At 34.6% G+C, this 22,821-nt stretch overlaps 1 protein-coding gene across 3 annotated transcripts in view; it reads left to right on the top strand.

Annotated features, from left to right (window-relative positions):
• Positions 1-20,422, top strand: part of LOC306662053 (uncharacterized protein C12orf50 homolog) — a 35,906-nt gene extending 15,484 nt beyond the window's left edge. The window contains exons 4-12 of one of the 3 annotated variants that reach the window (XM_079141535.1): positions 3,732-3,890; positions 4,851-4,928; positions 5,009-5,122; positions 6,509-6,622; positions 11,271-11,378; positions 14,119-14,223; positions 14,478-14,681; positions 16,327-16,419; positions 19,082-20,422. In XM_079141535.1, the coding sequence (XP_078997661.1) occupies positions 3,732-3,890; positions 4,851-4,928; positions 5,009-5,122; positions 6,509-6,622; positions 11,271-11,378; positions 14,119-14,223; positions 14,478-14,681; positions 16,327-16,419; positions 19,082-19,107 (1,001 nt within the window). In that variant the 3' untranslated portion in view covers positions 19,108-20,422. Of the gene's footprint in view, positions 1-3,731; positions 3,891-4,802; positions 4,929-5,008; positions 5,123-6,508; positions 6,623-11,270; positions 11,379-14,118; positions 14,224-14,477; positions 14,682-16,326; positions 16,420-19,081 lie in introns of all 3 variants that reach the window. The other 2 variants (XM_079141534.1, XM_079141533.1) reach the window with 2 other exon arrangements.
• The last annotated feature ends 2,399 nt before the right edge of the window (positions 20,423-22,821 follow it).

Here is a 22,821-nt window from a genome sequence, read left to right as displayed (position 1 = left end):
TTTTTAAAGATAAGTATTGACAAGGATGTGAACAAATTGGAATCTTTATAGGTTTCAGTAGGCATGTAAAATTGTACAGTGCAGCTACTTAGGAAAACATGTGAGAGTTCTACAAAAAGTTGAACGTGGAGACATCATACGTCCCAACTATTTCACTCATTCATTAATACATATCCAAGAGTTGCGAAAATACTTATCTATATTGTACACAAATGGCCTCAACAGTAATTGTAATAGATAAAAAATAGAAACAACCCAAGTGCCCATGGTCTGATAGATAAAATGTGGTATATTCATACAATGCAATGTTATTTGTATATAAAAAGGAATAAAGTGCCCTTTTCTGCAATAGCATAGATGAATCTTGAAAACATGGTAAGTGGAAGAAGACATTCACCAGAGATCAGATGTTGTATGATTCCATTTAAATAAGATATCCAGAATAGGCAAATCTTTAGAAACAGGAAATACAGTGGTAATTTTGTAGAGCTGTGGGGTTGGGAGCAAAATGGTAAGTAACTACTAATCAGAGTGTATTCGTTTTTTGAAGTGATCAAATGTTTTAAAATTGACAATCGAGATGTTTTCACAACTCTGTTAATATACTAAAAACCACTGGGGGAAACACAATGAATTTTATGCTTAAAATGATGAATTATATGACACGTGAATTGTATTGCAATTCAGCTTTTTAAAATGTGACTTTAACATTTACTGTTTTAAATATTTACTAAGTATTTTCTTTATAGCTAATGACGAATCTTGGGAATATATATTGAGAATAAACTAAGACCTTTATGCTTATTAAATTCATGTTTTTCCTTCTGTTATTTACTAGTCCTTTCTTTTCATTGCTATTATGAGACCTTAACTCAAGAAGGAAATGTAAACCAAAACTACACTGAATTTTCTTCTTATTCTAGTAAGAATGGCAGTCATCAGGAATACAAATAATAATAAATGCTGGTGAGGATGTGGGGGAAAGGGAACACTTTCATACTGTTGGTGGGACTGTAAATTAGTGTAACTATTATGGTAATCATTGTGGAGGTGTCTCAGAAGACTGGGACAGAACCACCAACAACTCAACTCTATCACTTCTTCAGTATTTATCCAAATGAATTTCAGTCAACCTGCCATAATGATGCACCATATCCATGTTTAGAGCAGCATAGTTCACAATGGCCAAGTTATGGAACCATCCTAAGTGTCCATCAAAACGTGAATGTATAAAGAAAATGTGATGTATATATGCAGTGGATGTTTATTCAGTCATAAATGAATGAAATTATGCTATTTGCATGAAAATTGATGGAAATTCATAACATATAAACCAGATGCAGAAAGTCAAGGGTTGTATGTTTTCTCTTATATGTGGAAGCTAGAAGGAAAACTGAGGGAAATAAAGGGGGAGGATCTCATGAATATAGATGGAAGAACAGTAGAGAAACAGAAGGGGATCTGGGGAAGGAGGAGGGGAGCAAAAGGGTACTGGTGAATTAAGTTGGCTAAATGATATACAAAGTATGTACATGTATGAATGTGTCACAATGACTCCTGCTATTATGTACAATTTTAATGTACCAATGAGAAAATTTTAAAAATAGTGATATATTCTTTAACAATAGCCCAAAGATGGAAGAACAAAATTTTCAATAAACATTCTCTTAATTACTACCACATTTTACCATGCATTTGAATTCATATTATTCCATCCTGTGTGTTTTCTATTACTGCTACAACAAATTATCACAGACCAAATAACCTCAAGAATTCTGCTTTATTATTCTGTTCTGTAAATTGCAAACTTGACACAGATAATCTTTGGGTTAAGGTGTTGGCGGGCTACATTCCTTCTGCATACTCAGAGTTGATTTCTTGGGTGACATGATCTGACCTTGCTCCCATTGTCATGTCTCTTTTCTTGGCTCTCTTTTACCCTCTAATACTTTTGATTACTTTAGGCCTAATAATCCATGACAATCTATCAGTTTTAAGGTGAGTTGATTAGCAAACTTAATTCCATCTGCAACCTTAATTCCCTTAGCATATTATCCAGCATATGTGGAGGGTTTTGAGATTAGGACAACTTTAGCAGGAGCATTATTGTTTCTCAAACCATGATTTTCTCCTGGTAAGAAATTGTATATAAATCAAGGTAATGGAGAAAGCCCTTTGGGTACATGGTAATTTGATAATCAGTAAAGGAGGATATGTCTTTAGAGTAATGTACTATAATAAATTTTAGCCTGAGTAAAGGGTAGGCCTTTATTTTGTAAAGTAGAGATAAGGCTATGAACTCAGGCCTGTTTTCATGAAAACCAGTTATAGGGAGAAATGCAAATGAAAGGTGAGGATCTGGAATAGGATTGATTGCTTTTGAACTACTGGAATGGCATATCCAGCAAACAGCTTCCCATGACCCAGTGTTTTAATTGAATGGCCATTGATTTAGGTCAGTGGCTTCCACACTTGGCTGTTTTTTTAATTACTGGAGACATTTCAATTTGGTATTGTATTTCCAGGCTTTTATCCAGAACTGCCAAATCAGGAGCTCAGAAAGCAGAGACCCAAAAAGTATCTTGAATAATTTCTTCAGGCGATTCTAATAATTAGCCAGATTTGGTAAAAATTGATTTAGAGAACAAAAGGAGCTGGATTTATAATAATAGAAGAAGATTAATGAGTTAGCTAGTTTTGTCTTCTTATTTGGTAGTTATCAAAGCTAAAGTCCATTTAAGAATGACTTAGAGTCTTGGCCACTGTCATCAGTGTCCAGCCAGTAGACAAATCTTGGAGTATCATTCTTCTCATTTCCAGGTAGACTCTGCCAGACACAAAAACCTAGACCCAGTGGATCTTTTCCTTTTTTTGGATATACTCTGCCATTATAAACCCTGCCTTATAAGATTCAGCCTTTGTTAGGTATTACAATCTGATTAGTAATACCTAACAAACAGATCTTATCAAACAGATTCTTATCAAACAGATCTAATGTATGATTACAGTGATGATTATGATCAGTTTGCATTTGAATATACTCCTTGACTTACACTGGGGTTACATCCCAATACATCTTTAATTTTTTTTAGTTGAAGATGGAACACAATACTTTTATTTTATTTATTTATATTCTTGTGGTGCTAAGGATTGAACCCAGTGCCTCACACATGCTAGGTAAGCACTCTACCACTGAGCGACACCCCCAACAAACCCATTTAAGTTGAAGATTCATTTAATATGCCTGACCTACTATATATCATAGCTTTGTAACATAGTACCTGGTAGAGTGTCAGTGGTTTTAAAACTGTGATTGCATTGCTGACTGGGAGCTGTGGCTTGCTGCCACCATTGCTGCTCACCATTCCAATACAGTATCTACTGCTTACTTTTAATCTTGGGGGGAAAAAATCAAAATCTGATGTATGGTTTCTTCTGAATGCCTGTTTCTTTTATGCCATTGTAAAGTTGAACCATTATGTTGGAGACTGCCTGTAAGACCAAAAGTTCAGATGTACCAAATGACCTTCTAGAGCCTATAAAGTGACATCTTTTTCATGAGTTGTGGGCAAACTTTTGATATTTATTTTAAAATGATTTAACAATCTTTCTAAAATAAGAAACATATTTTAACAAAGTGTTCCATTAATCAGGAAAGCACTGGTTGGTGGTGGAACATATATACGGTAAGAGATGTCAGGAAGGGTCTGAAATGTTAATTTTCTTTGTAGATATCACACTACAGAAAGAAAGTCAGGAAGGAATTCCACCCCTGAACCACAGTCAGGAACCTCTGAAGCCTCAGGATAATATATCACGACCCATTCACCATCCTTTAGTTTTAAAAACTAACTTTGAAGATGAAGAGGAAGAAGGAGAGGAACAAAATGGTTAGTAAACCTTTCATCAGATTACAATGCATATTAAAAACCTTGCAGTATTTTTACGTATTTGTTTAGCTACTAGATAGGTTTATGATGTAATAATACATAGGGCAGATTTTGGTGAGAAAATTATTTTAATTTTATTAAATAAATGTAATTATGTTCTGATTTGTTCACGTCTGCATATGTTTGTGATTATTTGGATTGGAAGGTTGTACTGCATAATGACGGGAAGATCTCGTGTTTGTGTGCATTATTTGAAGAGATGCAAATTACCTCCCACATTTATATATAGCAACTGTTACAAAACACATTAATTATATGTCTATCTGCTCACCTGCATATCTATTAATCATCTATTTGTCTTACATGAATCTTTGGAGTTATGAAAATCTATAGAGTAGTGTATAATTTATGATGTACTATCATCTGCATTGTCCCAGGTGATCCTCACAAGAGTATGAAGAGAATTAGGACCAGGTCTTCTGCCTTTCCTCTCATAAAACCACAGCACAGTGGTGTCTGTCAGTATGTACATCCAAGTGAGACACACAGAAAAATAAACTTCACTCTGTCTCTTCCCTGGAACGTGTCCTTCTGTGGGTTATAGGCCACCACTGTCCCTCTACTTCACAGAACTATTATTTTTTTAATCTGTTACATCTCCACGTCTCTCATCCTACATTCTCCTCCAGACACCATCTCAATGTGTGAGTCTGTGCCTTCAACTTCTCATTTCAAGATACATAATATGTGATTAGTCATATATTTTTCTCTTGACTGATTCTAATACTTAAAATGATAACAATTAAAAGCATTTACCAGTATGTAAATTTCTTAATTTTAAAAGCTAAAACAGCATAATTCATCCATGAAAACAATATTTGGGATTTTTCTTTCTGATTTACAAATTTTCAGATTATTTGGATTTGGGACAATTTAATTTAAAAAAAACATATCCTGTAGATGCTTCTAGTTTATGGACAAAGACTCCTGAAGAAATTGAAGAAAAAAGAGCAATAAAGGAGATGTGTTATAAATCTGGTAAGAAATCAAAAATTTGTGGATTTTTCAGGACTTGATGAGATACATATACTAACCATTCTTTTCTTATGGGAGATTAGGTGAATACTATAGATTTCATACTCCTCCAGATATTTCATCATCAAAAAGCATAGCTCCTACAGTGGAAAAAGAGCTAGAAAAACCTTTGGAAAATGGCAGTGAATTGCAGGAAGGTAAGAAATGAAAAGGCAACATTAAAAGCGATTTGTAGTAGATACTTGATGTGATAGAAGGTGAATTATTTAGTATGATGTACACCAAATGATAAATAATACAGCAGATTAGAGAGTAAGAAAGAAGTGTTTTTACTTGCTGACCCAAATTTACTATGAAAAGCTGCTATTAACCTAATGATATTTTCCTAGAGGAGCCACAGAATAAATAGACTTCATAAATATATGGTGACACTACATACCTCGTGCAGTAATCCTGTGAACCATTTTCTTTTACAATCTTATTTGTGAAATAAATTTTCCTGTGAAATAGGTCTAGATTTTTTTTCTAAACAAACAGAAGATAACCAAGTCCAAGAAAGACTAAAGGAATTTCACAGAATAACACAATGACAGAGCAAGAGCATATTTGTTCATTAAATGAGCATGTTCTGTATACCAGGCAATTTCAGGACAATTCTGGTGGGCAAATCTCAGGTTCTGTCTTTCTTGGAACTTTTCCTTTGGTGTGGTGAGACTGATTTTGCTCTTTCTGAGCATTTTCCCCTTGAAGCAAGATAAGAAGGGCATTATGTTCTGAATATAAAACAAGGAACTCGGAGAAATCCATGGATGTCACGAGTTTACATGGTTCTCTTGCATTTAGGGTAAGCTTAAAAACACATTTTGTAGGAGTAGAAGAGAAGTGAATCCCTCCAGGCTCCTGTTGGGGAAGAGAGTGAGAAAGAGAAAGGGTGGGGGAGACAGAGTGCGAGATCCAGGTGTGTGATAATGTGTAAGGATCAAGAAAGTACAGGACAACATGCCTGCTTGCTAATCTATATGTGGTGAACTATTTGAATATATGGCAGTAGGTGGCAGCAACGAACCATCAAACAGATGGCAGAATAAAGAAAGACTTCATGAGAAATTTCTAAGAACAGATTGCAGGCCTGCACTATCACATAGAAAAAAACAAAACAAATTAGCAGTGAATATTAAAAATTTAAGACTAAAAATCCATTTATATGTATTTTGCTTTGTTTTATGCTTTAACAATTTTTTTTTATTTTTAAGTAGTTTTAGCTAATTCCTATGCATAAACACATTATGTATTCACAATAGTGTTGATCTACTGGAATTTTTCAAATTACCATTTGATTAGTAATACAAATAGGGGAATAAAAATAAACTTGTTTGCTGCTTTATTGACAGTTATAAAATTTGCTTAAAATTCAAGTATTTATATGTTTTTCATCAAATCACTGTGCAAAGAATATTTATATTAGCTTTTAATCTATTTACTTTCATCATGAATTCTATCACTAACTTCTTTCTTACTCACCTTCTGAGTGACTGTCTCTTTTTCCTGGAGTGACTCTTTATCTCTTTTTTTCTTATTTGTAGGGGATGGTCTTACAGTTCCCACAAAATTTAGCCTATTTGAAAGGCAAAGTGAGATAAAAACAACATCATTGGATAGGAAACCAAGGACTGACATTGTTGCTCTAGAAAATGGAGGTGAGTTAATTTGTAACTGGATGGTTCTGGATATATTATCACCACAAGAAATTTTGTGTCATCAATTTTTTTTGTCTTTTTCTTGTGTGTAATGCAGGGAGTTGGAGGTACATCATAAAATCAAATGCTTTCAAAGGCTTGTTTGTCTACGATGTCTCTAGGAATTTGTGCTCATTGTGCAAGACATTCAGTTTTTTGTATTTTTATGAGAATTGTGTGTGTGTGTGTGTGTGTGTGTGTATGCGCACATAGGCTCAACTTCTGACTATAATGAATTCAGATATTAAGCATGTGCAATAATATCATAGAACTATAAACACAGGAGGACCCTAATAAATCCTTTGAGTTAGACTATGTCAAGACAGCTCTATTTAAATATAGATATGTAAATCATTTGTGCCAACACATCACATCCTAATTGTGTACTGTAACCTAAACATTTTGAAACTGCGTTTTAGCAAAAGCATTTCAGAAAATCCATCTTCTGACAAAAAATTCTAAGCTTTTAGAAAAAGATACAGAGACTTTTTGGATAAGGAAAAAGTTTGTGGCTGGCAGGAAGAATGTGTGAGGAACAGGAAGGAGTTTGGAAGATACCAGTAAGGACCAGTACATCTGAAGCACATTGGTGATATTTTCTGCAGTTCCGATTTCAAACATTTTTAGTCATTTTCTCTTGTCAATTCTTTTTCCTGGTGCCAACACAGTTTGATTTTATCCTTTCTTATGTCTGCAGTAATTACAGCCTAGCTGTCATTTGATTTTCTTGAAGCGATAAGCTTTAACAGTAAATGAAGAGAACAAAATGGGGACCCACTTCATTTGACTAGCTCTAGTTGTACATTTTGTTGAAATATTATTAAATATATGACCCTCTTGGTTAAAAGGTTATTTTCAACCACTAGTAAACTGTTGTTTTTGTATGAAAAATAAACTTTTCTTTATGTTGTGACAACAGAAATATATTTCCTACTTAATTGAGTCTTAGAAAATGTGAGACTGTCATTGCATTTTAGTTACTCTCTTTAATAATAATAATGTGAGAACAATATGCTGTTTGTACAGCCACACCAAAAGATTGTTAAAATTCTCCATCATTTGGAATACTGGGTTTCTGCATCTGTATCTTTTGATTCTCCACATAATGTTCTGTGTGTTCCCAGATAGAAGTATCTCCTGAGTATATATGTTTGAGAACAACATAAACATACCTAAGCCTCTGAACTGATAAAACATCCTTGTGAGGAAGATTTAAAGTTATGTGATTAGTCAATATTCAATTTGAAGGAAAACACTTTAGTCTTTTTATTTTAATATTTTATTGAGCTTTGAATTTAATAAAACATGCAACTCCCAAGTATATAGCTCAATAAAATTTTACATGCATATGCACCCATATATAACCATATTTATGATACTACAGAGGGCTTCTCCTTTCCAAGTCTAAGGTCCTCTCTTGATGGTGACCACTAACCTGATGTCAGTACCATAGGTTGATTTTGCATTTCTTGACCTTTATATAAATGGAAAAGTACAGTTTGTAGTCCTTTAGTTTGAATTTTTTTACTTAAGACTAGTTGTATGAGACTGATCCATGTTGCTGATTATAAAAATAGCTCTTTTATACTGCTGTGTAGATTTCTATATGTATACAAATGTGTGTACATGTGTGTATAAACGTGTATGTGCATGTGAGTATATATGGAGAGAGATAGTGTGTATACGCATACACACTAAAACATCCTATGTATGCATATATACACACACACATGCAATTGATTCTTATTATACCCATAGCTGTAGTCTATAAAGTTGACATGAACACTGAATTAGTGAATATTAAACCATTGCTTCTAGGGGAAATGTGTATACACACATGTACACACACATATATACACACACATATCTAAGGTGGATTAAAATAATTTATATTAAGTTATAAAAATACTCATGCTGGTGGAGGCTATTTTCTTAACTTTTATTAAATGGAAAACAAAGTTCAGAAGCATTAGGCCACTCTTCTGACTGAGACTGCCCTTACTAAAGGTGTTGGAACTGAGATCTAAACCCCTTCCATGTGCCCCAGAGCTAAATTCTTGTACATGCTGTGCTGTGCCCCCTAATGTCTCCATCCTCTGTTCATTTTTGCATGAAAACTACAGTAAGAATGGTTAGCCTATCCACCTTGTTAGACCTCATCTAGGCATGCGAGGGTCCTGTAACAAATTCTATTACCCCTTTACTTGTATTTGTGAAAAACCATGAAAGCACCTGGAGTACTGATTAATAGGGGTTTGCTAGAAATTGTTTCCAGTTTGTGTTTTCTGTAGACATTCTTGTACATATCTTCCAAAGTCATATGCACTCATTTTTGGGAGGTAAACTTGCTCTATATTCTTACCAACACTTAATATTTTTATTCCTTTTAATTTTAGGCATTCTGGTGGTTTGCCAGTGATCTCACATTGTGATTTTAATTTGTATTTCCCTAATGATTAGTAATGTTGAACACATGTTCATTGACTTACTATCCATTTTGACTTCTTTTGTCAAGTTGCATTTTTAACATCTCTAGCCCACTTAAAAGTATCTTTTTCTTATTGATTTCACTGGATAAATCTGGATCCTTTCTGCCAACTTCTTGTCCTGCTCACTAATCCTCTTCATCTCTGCTCTTAACTCGATGTATTAAATTCCTAATTTCTACTTGACAATTTTATAAATTTTTTGATTAAAATTCCCCATTAGTCTTTTTTTAGATATTAGTCATTTTTTTTTCTAACTTTCTTTTGCACAGTATTTGGACATCATTCATCATCTTCTGTGTTTTTTTTTTTTTATCAATTGTTCTGTTTCTTAATATGCCTTCTAATTTTAATTACATGTCAGACATTATGGATAATAATGATATATACAGTATGAATGAGGTTGTTTTCCACAGAGAAACTTTTCTCTCTTTTTGCAGGCAGCTAGACTATCAACAAGCTACCTCAATTATGTCAGGGTTTGGTTTTAGGCCTTATCAGGAATGATGTAGTGGATTATGCACTATTTGCTTTTTCTTTTGAGATAAAGTCCTTATTCTGAGGGTAAGATCCTTGCTCCTAAAACATTGCATTTCTGGGTTTACAATGAGAGCCTCCATGTTTGCCAAGATCTCTCTAACCTGGGGAAGCTTGAACTCCAAATTTTGCTTCCCAAAGAGTTTGCGGCTGCCAACATCTCTGAGCAGTTCTTTAGCCTCCTGGATGCTCTTTTGCTGGCTTTCTGGGGCCCCACTTTGTGTGTGGAAAACATGGAGTCTGTGTTTTTGGACGTTGCTTCTTTGCTCTTTTTACCTCTATCAAACTTTCCCTTAGTTTGAAGCTACTTTGTGCCACCCAAACTTTGGACTCTTTCTCATTAGTAGTTGGTTAGTCTATTTCTGCTTGGAATGTATTTCCCCACATGATGAATTAGAAATACCTTCGTGGAAAAAGCTATGGTAAATGTGGAGCTTAACTCATTCAGAGAAAAAAGCCAGGGTCGAGAAGATGTGAAATTTACTTGTGTGCCTCCATTACTGTCAGGCATTACAGTTCTGTGCAGTGGGTTGTTTCCCAATCAATTTGTTTTGGATATTTTTAATTGCTTTTGGCAGGAAAGTTATTCTTATACAAGCCATTTGCTCATAGAAGAAAAGTGAATTCTGTTTTGAAATTTTTATCATTGGTTTTATGTAAGCATCATGAGGCCAAGAACCAAATATAATCAATTACCACAGGTAATTTTCTGTAGTAGAATATCTGACACACTATGTACATTCAAACAATACTTGTACAATAAATGATTGTATGTTTAAATGTATTGAATATATTGAATGACTGGGTTAATGGAGACATGTTTGTAAAACTTGCAGATGCTGGAAGTTAATATGTTAGAACAATGAGTCAAATCTATCAAGATAAACAAGCAATGATAAACATAAAGTCTTACATTTAGGTTCAAAACATTAATGGTGACTTCAAGTTGAGCAAAACCTGACATGATATAGTTTTTCAGGAAATAAAAGTGCTTTTTTTGCCCACAATGTTTCAAAACAATTCAGAAATGTGTTTCCATTATCACATAGCACACTGAATTATTAGTAGTAGTATAGGTTGGACATGGAAAAATGCTCCATAAATATCAGCTGTTATATTACTTCCACTGGTTTCTCCATAGGTTAGTTCATGTATGGGTGTTATTTTTAAAGAAGGTTATTTGAAACAAATATTTGATTTTAAGAAAGGGTAATTTGTGTGATAAAAGATCAGAAAATTTTGTGTATAAGTTATATTTAGAGCAACTATGGGCATTTACTTTGAGTAGCTGTGAAAGGTGAAACTAGAGATTGTCATAAGTTAAAAGAGAATTAATTTTGTTGAATATGTAACTTTTCTTGCAATTTTCTGTATGTAAGTTTGCATTTGGGCATTCAAATACATACACCTTAATACTTATGTATCAATCTAAGCATTTTTGACATGTGTAGAGATAGGGATGGCATCACTGAAGTATTTAAACAAAAGTGGACAAAAGGGATATTGTGGAGTATATTCCTGTGTTGAAAGGTAGCTTTGTACCACTTTTTGCCATTGCTGCTTTTGATAGTAATTTTTTGTAATAGGAGGTGACTGTTATGTTCCACAAAGGATCATATTTCTTGGAGTAGATGAAAGTGAAGCTTTAACTGAAGAGAAAGAAATCACCACACCAAAATGTTCAAATACTAAAGGTAATGAATCATTCTATATTACTGACCCATTTGTAATTTGGATAGGTAAATTAAGCACAAAACTTGGTTGTTATAGGAATCAATATAAGAGGGAAAGTAATAAAGCACAGTATCCACTGAATAGGAGTTAGGAGCCCTGAGCTTCCAGTCCTGGCTCTGTCCCTAATTGTTTAACCTTGGAACTCAAACATTTTTAGCCTCAGTTTCCTACTCTGAAAACTTTAACCTTTTGGGCTACATAATTTCTAGGAGCCTTGCTTGCTCTAAAGTTATTGGTTCTCTTAAATTATAATGCCACATCCTTTTTCAGTTTTCTTTTTCCAATGTATAGCAGAACGACTGAAGTTTGTTAGAAAATACTGTGAACACTGTGAAGAGTACAAATCTCATGACAACTTCCCTATTTTATGATCACTGCTAACTGTAGTCTACAAATAATTGAGAGAAACAACAAAATCTATCCTTGGTTGTTCTATGCTACATTTACTGTACTTGGGAGCCTCTCTGCTTGAGCGCCTTTCTTAGTCCCAGACAAAAAGTACTGCTGACCTCACATTAGAGGAATTCACATTTTCTACATCAAAATGTAAACCCATTTCATCTACTTTTTTTACTGACTATTAAATATCCTCAAGCATAGGAAAAGGTTTTTGTGTTAAAATATTTTAATGGAAAATCATGTTAATCTCTTTACCTTTCTGATCAGAGATGGAAAAGTCCATCAAAGAAACTCTTTGATAACTATACTAATATGGTAGCCATAAGTTACATATGACTGTTCAAATTTAAATTATTAAAGTTAGTAGGATTAAAAATTCAGTTTTCAGTTACATTTCAAGTGTTTAGTAGCCACATGTGGCTAGTGGCTACCATATTGAACAGCCCAGATTTAGAACATCTTTATCATTGTGGAGAGCTTATTGGATAGTCCCACTCCAAATTATAGAGCAAATAAAAGTTGATACATTTAAATTATTTTCAGAAACACAATTTAAATGGGCTCACTTATAAAATTAATAACCTTTTATTTCTTTGGCATGAAGACATTAAAAATATTGCCACCATTATGTCATTTATATATTGAAGATAATAGATGCTATTCCAGATTTTTAAGTTTTATCAGTGATATTTGAGGTACAGTGTGGCAACTAAAAAATTTTAAAGACACTTTCTAAAAATTAATATACATTTATATTTTTAAAGAGGTGTGCCCATATAATGTTTGAAAACTGAAATACCAACTGAAATGCTTCTTTTACTAATATTGACATTTTATTTTTTTAATTTGCTTTAAAAGATAACAAGGACAGTCCTCATCCAAAGCGTTCCCTAACTACCCGACTAGTACCTACAACGCATGTATTAAATGCTACTGAGAATATCAGTATGAAGTGCAGAGAGGACCCCTCTTCAAGTGAGACATTAGCTCTATCACTTTTAGGCCTTAAATATATGTGTCTTAGTGTGGATTTGTTTTGCTTATTTTGAAATAGAATTTTAAAAAAGAAAAAAAAGGATGGTTTGAAAATTATTGAGGACTAAGAATTAAAGATAAAATATTCCTGTACTAACCTCTAATTGTGAAGTAGGTCCTAGTAACTTATATGCTTTCCCACTAGTTTAAAATAGATGTTAAAATAATAACATACTACTTTTCAGAAGATTCACTAGTATAACATTTACAATTTTCTATATAGGGAAATACATTGGCAATACATTGTGTTTTGGATTATTTTTCTTGATTTTGTTTATCCTTACTATTCAATACTCTGAACTACTTCTCTTGAATACAGTTAAGACTTGTGAATCTTCCTGATTCCTTTCCTCCTTCCTTCTGTCCCTTATTTCATTTCTTGAACCCCTAGAATAGTGTTGGTTCCCAGTGAGACCCTGAAGGGGAACAATTACGCCTTTTCTCAGGAAGCCAAGTTTGGTGTAGTGGCACTGGTTAAAAATACAGTTTTCAACTTCCAGACCTGAGAACTTGGAAACAGAGGCAAGACATGATATTGAGGAGAAGGCAGTGAATCAGAGCTGCATTGAGGGCTTACAGCTTAAACTGAGGTTGAATGCTGGGACAAAGATTTATCAGTACACTGTAGAGAGCAAGTACGCAGCGTGATTGATACACATTTCCTTTGTTGCAGTAGTCACTTGTGAATAACAATGTCTCTATCTACAAAATTGTTTTAAGTCTCGCTGGAAATATGTACCTTAGAAATTCCTGAAAAATTGAAAATGCATATAAAATGTTGATGTAATAATATGCAAGTAAAAATTGAAAAATTTATGGTTTTAGTACTTACAAATTCTGATTATTCAATCTTGTTTGACCAAACTACCTGTACACTCAACTTCTTAAGACTTTAAGAAGCTTTTGAACTAAAAGAGTACAAAAAGATTTATGTTGAAAATATTACAAAATTACTTAAAAATAGCATCATAATTATATTTGGGATACATTTTTATATTCTTTTAAAAGAATCCACACAGGCCTTTGAAGAAAAGCTGCTTATTGAAGGTTTTTCTCATCCATCTCTTTCCAAGATAGTTTTTTTTTTTTTTTTTTTTTTTTTGTCACTTAAAAATAAATCACCCTTTGTTTTAGAAAATAAAGTATTGGGGTGGTGCATTTTTCCTTGCTTGCTATTTGAATGCACAGATATCTAATTAACACCTACAGTAACTTTCAGATGAAACAATCTCTTTAAAAACTGTAAAAATTTGTATCTTCTCTAAGTGAATGATGTCCAGCCAGTGAGGAAGCCTCATTTTAAAGGTGTGAAAAAGAGAAAATGGATTTACGATGAACCAAAGAACTTTCCTGGCTCTGGAATGCGGAGAGGTAAAGGGTCAATATATTTTATGTTTCTGAATTGTCATTTGAAGAGTCGTTAGATATCAAATATGTTCTTTGTGAAAAACAACTTACTGTCATGTACCATAAATGTTAGACATAAACCTAACTCCTCTAAACTTAATTCTTTTAGCTTATGTTGCCTTCCATTGTACTATCAAATACTATTAGCACAAAATAGTTTTTATGGATGTGAAGCCCATTTGTTTTATCCCTCACTTCCTCTGACCTTTGTTTTTTAGCAGTACAGGTCCCAAATCCCAAAAGTAAAATGAGTTACCATCATAATAATAAAAATCGAAATGCTGAGAATGCAACCTATATACATGTTCAAAGAGATACCGTCAGGACTGTCCCGCTGAACGCACCGCCACGCAGCAGACCCACAAATGGGTCCTACCACAAAGCTGATGTTAACAAGGAACCCAAACTCAACCTCTGTCCAGGTGAGGCTCTTGTCTAATGTGGTTTACTTTGTCTGTGGATTGCATTTCCATGGAATTTCCTAATGGATCAGCTAATCCTCACGACCACTCCCTTTCCTCTTCTTTTTTGGGTCGTCATCATAATATGGAAACTAGAGGGAGGATTTCTTCCATGTGCCGTCGTGCACATGATTTAAAGGCTATGGAAGAAAGCTCATGGTGGGTGCAGATGACTTGACACGGTTCCTCCCTGGAGCTCTGCCTCAGAGCACTGCACTTTGTTACCCCTGGACAGCTTCATTTCACCAGGGGGGGGTTCTTTTTGATGGTTGACATTTTCTTGTTCCACTAACTGCATTGTTCAGTTATCACTGTCAGGCTGTTCTTCAGGCCTTCATGATTACTATCTGAAAGGGTTACTTCAGGGGTTAACTGCAATATTGTTGACAACCTCTCATCTCTCCCACCATGCACAGATTGCTTCTAAATCATTTCATCATGTAATAGGCAAAGTCAGAGTGTATGTCAGGAAGTACAAGGCCACAGGGGAGAAGGGAACCGAATCTCTTTTCTCCCTGTCTCAGAGGAATTTGCTCTTTTGAAGTTGGGTTTCATTTCTCTCAACCTAAGAAAAAATGCCACTTAAGTTTCTATAATTTCACGTTTCTATCTTTCCATGTTCACAATGTTGTTAGTGAAGTTCCAAATGTTATGTACTTTTGAAAATCTAAGACTCTTAGAGTCTTCAACAACTTAAATAAGAAGTTAACTTTTAAAGTATTTTTCTATTTGTTTTAGAATAAACTGATATGTGAATGTTTACATGTAAATAAAGACATTCTTAAGTGAAACTACCCCTTAGTTTTATTTATAATAATAATAGTAATAATAATAATAATTACTACTTTACTGTAAGTATGTGACTGAGCAGAATACAATGAGTACTAGAACAGTTTGTTGCCAGGTTCTAGACTTCCCTGAAGGTGCGATTATAGCATAGAGCAATTATACTCTGTGCTGTTTTAGTTTTTATGTCATTAGTGCAAATGCCAAAACGGGGGGGGGGGGGGGATTCTTTTTATCATTATCAACCAGGCTTTGAGAACTACAGCTTCATAGTAATATGTGCAAACACAAATATAAGGTTAGATCATAGTTGAAAAGTAGTAATGCTAGAGAGATGTATGTATCCAAGGACTAGATGGGTATATAAGTGCTTCGGCTTCTTGGGGCAGTGAATTTGCTCTAGCAAAGCGATTGCTCTGATGTTGGAAGTCAATTCATGGAAGGAAACAGGACTTGGGCTGTGCCACATTTAAAAAAAATAAAACTCTACAAGATTAGCAAGATCTTATGTTAAATTATGGTAAAGCAAGGTAGTGAAATATTTTGATTGCCTTCAGACATCACCCTCTCCTCTAGTGTGGCTCATGGGAGAGAGCCTTATTTAAGGAATTGGAAAGCCAATTAAGAGATCCATAGCCACTATCAGTGATGGCTTCGGTGGTCTCACTTATATCACTGATGCCTCCTTAGCTTTGAAATGGTAAAATGAAATACTTAGAGAAGAGCTTCACTGCTGAGATGTTGATAACTTTGAAACACTCTTGGAATATGATTTTAAAGTTCAAAAATATTCAGTAGCAGTTTTCTTTTATTTTTTCAGACAAATACATGTCAACTTCATATAATGGTTCAGCCTGGCGAAAAAGAATTCCTTTTTCAAAACCTTATTCAAAAACTGAAAAAATATATCCAGGTAAATATTTACTTTAAGGTATCATGTGATTCTGAAAATGAATGACAAGTTTTTAAGTTTAAGAAACATTTTAGAAAAAAATTTAAATGAATACAAATGTCAAGATACATATGCACACTTAGTTACTTGGAGTTTTGTAGTTCTCTTGTCTATCAGCAATTTAATTTTACCTTGTTTTATTGTGTCCCTCTTTGTCAGTTATTTTTTTAAACCAGGCCTTCATGCATGCTTAGGCAAGCACTCTACCACTGAGGTACATCTTTAATCCCCTCTTTGCCTATTTTTGTGTTATCAGAAAACCTCCATATAATTCTTTCTTCATCAACAGGAATAGTTAGTGCAGCAGTTTTATAAAATGTTTAGATGTATTCTTTGCTATATGCTACAAGACACAAACAGATTAAATCATGTTTTGGCACAAATAAGGGTCTAAGCCTCGCTATCTCTACCATCGATAAATATAGGCTGGTATGGGCTGAACAGGACATCCAAGATAAATTTTCTCGGGTAGAAGGCACTAAGTACTGAGCTTTCTACCTTGTAGTACTTTATGCTATAGGAGGAAATGGGGATCCTGGGAGTCTCCTCAGGGCAGAGGATTGTGGGGAGTCCTGATCTCAGGTGGGTCTTTTGCTAAATAATCTTTTCCTAGCTTGAATAGGGCTGGATTAGTAGATTTGGAAAACCATACACAATAAAATTTCATCACTTCTCAGACAACTGAATCTTTCAAAAAAAGTTTCAGACAGGGAGCTCTTATCTAGATAAGTAGCCCAGTGTTTTCAAAATAGTCTGAAATCTATAAGCTCTAATATCAATGCTTCCTGGAAAGAACCGGAATATATCCAGACTAGACATTTTCCTTTCTTCAAAGTGATAACTGACCTGGAACTTGAAAACTTTTTGATTGCAGCTGTGACTCAGTTTCCAGACCTATGTATATATTTATATACTGGAAACAATTGTTTTTATTTCCCACCCATCTTTACCCTGATTTTATTGTACTGTAAAAGAACTCTGCTGCAGTGCTATTTCATTAACTATATCTTCTCTTAGCTACGTTTTTCAAGTGATGGCATTTAATTTGGGGTGGGGAAAAGGAGATAAAGAGTTGATGCACATCCTGAATGAAATTAGCAATTGTTGAGCTACAACTTTTTCTCTTATGGTTTCCTTATTAGTGGGATGATATTTGGAATATTAAAGAATATAATTTCCCCCCACCCCTTTCCTGACCCAGTGAATGCTTCTGTATCCCAATTGCTTTCTCCTTTTCCATCCCAGATAAACATGAATCATAAAAGATTTGGGGAAGAATGAGAAAGATGCTCATGTTGTTGAGTACAATTGAAGTGGGGGGGTTGGTACTCAGCTATAATTTCAATAGATAGCCTCTGCCAGAGAAATAAGCAGAAACCAAGCCCTGCGTCACCAGTCAAACCCTTGTTAATTAAGGTATGGTCTGAGGACCAGCTGTAATGATATCACCTGGAAGCTTGCTAGAAATATGGAATCAGATCTGTTTTGTCAGAATCTGCATTTTAATAACATCCCCTGTTGATTAGGGTACACATTAAAGTTCAAGAAACCTCCATTCAAGACCCAGACATGTCAAGCCTGTTGGAATTATAGTCTCTTCCTAGCTGTCACAGAGCAGCAACCATTTCCCCTTGTTCCAATACCAGAAATTAGAATCAACAGCAAAGAGGTGAGGTAGGGAGAAACCCCTGAGAAAAAGTTTTAAATGTATATGTGACTTAATATGAAAATGAAGTGACTAAGAAATCACTGGGTTGGACTAAATTTTTGTAAAAAAGAACTGGATACATTTTCCACATCAGTAAGAATGGGAAGTTAGATTCAAGAAATTAAATGGATGTCATAAAATAGTTTATAAAATTAACATAATATTTTATAAAATAAATTTTGTTTGCTTATTTGCTTTTCATTAGGAAATAGGTAACTCCAGATCTCATCCTTTCCAATTGTCATCGACAGAATATGAAGAGAAAGATAAGCTTGTGTTTCTTCCCCCATATGTTCTCGCTAGGGCACAAAGCAGCAATTTCAATATTTCCCAGGGGACAGATGGACTGCTAAAGGGAAGGAGGCAGAAAACACAAGCTGCCACCAGTCTGTTCATTAAGACTCTGGCAGACAAGGCCAGAGAAGTGTAAATGGGTGAGAGGAGCCTTTTGGGAAAATGCTGTTGGATGCTGTGAGGACAGTGTAGGAGAGGAAGTTGTTGAGTGTCTATGGGAATCAGGGCCAGGAGCTGAAGGCAACTAGAGATGTCATTCTCATTGCCAGCCTTCCCTCGAGGCCACATGTCCTTTCTGATAGGCATAGAGCTGATGTGAATGGCATTGCCTGTCTCCGTATGATGGAGTGTTCATCCTGTTCATTTTGAATATCTCAGAGTGCAGACTTATATATAGTACTATCTCAATTCCATTCCCTGTCCCTCTAAATGCAATACTCAGTAAGCACTGAAAAGCTGATGAAGTTTGAATGACATTTTGAAAATTTATGAATAAAAGCAAAAACTTAATTTTTTTGCCTGTAGATTTTAAGGTAAGTAATTAGGAAAAGAAATATGATTACTAATGCCTTAAAGAAGCCTGGAAAAGAAAATGAAATATTTTGTGTATTCTATTATTAGAGCCAAGAAGAAATGGTAGCAAGTAAACTTGGAGGTTGAGAGAAGAGAAAAATGAGAAAAGAGATAAGTGCCAGCCATCATCTGATTTACAATCAACAATGAAAATTCAAAGAATGAGATATTCAAGTACTCAATACTATATACTGGATAGCCAAAGATGATAAAATGCAAATTCTGAAAATAAGATGCAGGAAGTACATTGTGCTCTTTCAAAACTGATAAAAATGCAAATTACAAACAGCTGCCTGTGTATTTATGTAGGTCTGGAATTTATTCAATGCATTACCACAACATTTAATAAAGTTTAAAAGTTTGAGAATTAAAATCATTCTTTAATCATAAACCAAGTTAGATCACACAGATTGTGGAGTAAAATTATGCCTTTGATCTTTGTTTTGCAATACTCTTAATGGAAGAAATCTCACATTTTCTTTATCAAGATTTTAAGCTGGGCCCTCAGCAATGATAATACACAAATTATAAACAAATTCAATGAAGCCCCAGGGTTACAGTCTGGTGATGAGTACATCTGAGGAATTTCAAAAGAAGTACACTTTGATGTGTTGTAGGAGACAAAGTTGGTTTATTGTGCAGGGCAGTTGCTGAACAATATCTTTTAATTGATAACTACAAAATCTAGTTGCTGAGGTGTGCTTACATTTGAAACTGAAAATTATTTTCCTCCCATGAGAACAAAATTATCACAATGGAGAAAAGGGCATGTAAAATAACATTTAATAACATGGCATCTCCAAAGACTTAGTGAAGTTTTAAGGCTTCTGCAACTCCATTTGTAAGTAAAAATGCTTGCAAATGCCAAAGTGACTTCATTAGAAAACTTATTTCCATTTATTTTGCATTTTTAATAATAATCATTTTATTTACTTTTAAAAATTTCAGCCAAAATTAACCATTTGCACAGTGATGGAAACAAAAACTTAAAAATTTGTTCCTCAAACTTAAAAAAACATGAGAATTGGTTTCAAATGATGTTTTTATAAGTTTGTAGTGTTTATGTTTCAGAGTTTCTTACATTTTAGAAGTTTACTAAGACTGTGACAACATATATATATATATATATATGCAAATTGTGGTTATTGGTAGCCTCTTGTTCAACATCTAGGGGAATCAGTGTTCTTAGAAATATTTTAAGGAATATCTCATAAGATGTAATTCCATTTTGCAGAGTAATGAACCCTAGTTTCTGGCTTCTAATGATGTTTTGTGTATTCACTTTTAGTATCATTGGATAATTATTTTGTTTACATGCAGAGTAGATAGAAATGTAAACTGCCAGCAAATTTAGAGAAATGTAACAAAAGAGCTGAGATGAAAAGCTGCCTGGGTAGAAGCTGATAGAAGCCATTCTACAGTCTATAATCCCATTTAACTAACAGATCTATGTCTTCTAAAACATTAAATATTGCTGAACATGGAAGGTTCTGTGAAGGTATCTTTCTTGAAGTACAGATTCTCGGTGTATATCTTCATGTTGAATGCTGAAGAACCATAGGAATGAGAAAAATCTGAAGGGAGGCCTGAATGTGATTATATACATGCTACTTCTGCATAAATAGAAACTTTTATTATGATAAACTTTGTCCAAAGAATCAAGTAGAACATGGCATTAATAAACTGTTTTATATTTGTAATTAGGAAAAAGGTAATTTTGGTTTATGGGACTAAACTATTAACAAAGTAGGAAAAAGGTAGAAAATTCCAAAAGAAGAAAATATAGGTGACAAAATAAGTGGGCAACTAAAAAATAAGAAAGTAACAGAACCTGTTTTCTGACTCATGAACATACAAATACAGCTTTTAAACTTAAGTTTCATAAGACCAGTGCTAGGTAGTTGCTTTTTTGGCACATGCAGAAACTTTTGATGAGTTTTCACTGGTGGTCTATGATTTCACTCTTTTCAGAATGTAGCAGTGATAAAAAATTATAATAAGAATAGCATTTATTAGATGCTTAGTATATTATTTGTTAGGGCAAAGTACCCCAAAATGAGTGTGAAAATGAGTGTCTCCTATTTTGGGGGGCTGGACCTCAGACATCAAGGGGTCAGCAGAGTTGACTCATTCTGAGGACTGTGAGGGGAGAATTTGATGTGCTCTAGGCTTCCCTCCTTGGTTTTGAGTAGGGTGGTCTTCTCCCTGTGCCACCTTCTATCACCTTTCCTCTATGTGTGTCTCCGTGTTCAAATTTCCCCTTTCATAAAGATAATGTCGTATTTGATTAGGGCCCATCCTAATAACCTCATTTCATACCTGTAAGAATACTATCCCCAAATAAGGTGCCAGGAATGAGAACTTCAACACCCACGTTGTGAGAGGGACATACAAGGGAGACTTCTGAATACTTCTGTGGTATACATCTTGCAAGACAAATCCACTCTAACATTCAAACTTCCCTAAGACTTCAAACCCCTTTCCAGTAAATGAAAACCAGGTCCAGCGGTTTTAGCTCACACAGTCTGGTCCTCTTTTGGTCCATCTTTAAGCTAACAAAACAAATCATCCGTTAGAGTGCTCTCTAACTGTCAGGCTGCAGCATTAAATGCTGAATCTCTGTTTAGTGGTTCACATCAACAAATTTGGCCTGATCCAATTTCATATTCCCTCCACAACTAGTTCCTCTTAATATCCATTCCCACATACATTCCCTGGATTTTACATACATTCCCTGGATTTTAGCCTATCTACATTATAAAGCTAGATTTATTTATTTGCATATTTATTAGCATAGGGTGCCTTTTCAGGGACCCCACTTTGTACTTTGCCTTTAGGGAACTGAGTCTAGTTATAGGTCTAATAGCAAGAGGAGTGGTGGGGATGGGTCTTCAGGGGAAACGAAGACTTTCAAGGCAACTTCAGGGTAAACTCAAGATGTGGATGGAGAAGCAGACCCTTCTGGGGTTCTTTAAAGAAGACTCATCAAAATTTAGGGTTCTATGTCCCAACTTCATGAGGGTCTTCCCATACATGCCCATTCCAAATTTCAGGATCATATTCCTTCCCAATCAATGCTCTTATTAAGCAGAAGACACTGTCAGCCTTGGAATTCAGTTTGAGATTCTAGCAATTTCAACCTTGTAGTTATAGGAGATGGGGCTCTATTTTTAGGGCAAGCATAATAATTTTCAGGTAACTTATGCAGTGTTTGAGCTGGGGATTTGAATCCTTGAATGTATCTTTTTCTTTAACCAATTTCTTCTGGAACATTAAGCATAACCACTCAATCTCATTACACTTGTTCGAAGTTATCACAAACACATCACCTAGATCCTGGGCTCTTTAAAATGCTTGATTAGTGATATCCAGGGTGTTATTTTGCATCTCTCTCTCTTGTCACATCACACCATGGGCCATCAGTACTTTCTTTATGACTAGAAACAGAGTCATTAGTGTTTTTAATCAGGTTATAGAACTAGTTCCAGAAACCTTAGAACAAATTCTGAAAAGACATTCTTAACATTATGTTCCTTTAGAACTTTTTGGTACCCGCAACTGCATTACAAGGGTTATACAGAGAAACAGAACCAATAGGGTGTGTGTGTGTGTATGTGTGTGTGTGTGTGTGTGTGTGTGTGTGTGTGTGTATGCATGCACATGTTTATATTAGGAAATTGGTCCATGTAATTGTGGAGGTTTATTGAATCCCAGATCTCTTGGGAGAAGCCAACAGAATGAGTAATCAGAAAGGGGTTTCAGTTCAAGTTCATAAGCAGTTAGCTAAA

The sequence above is a fragment of the Sciurus vulgaris genome (genome assembly GCF_902686455.1).
Source record: "Sciurus vulgaris genome assembly, chromosome: 5".
Classification (NCBI taxonomy): Eukaryota; Metazoa; Chordata; class Mammalia; order Rodentia; family Sciuridae; genus Sciurus; species Sciurus vulgaris.
Note: the sequence above shows the minus strand (reverse complement) of the source record. Positions and strands in the feature narration are given on the sequence as shown.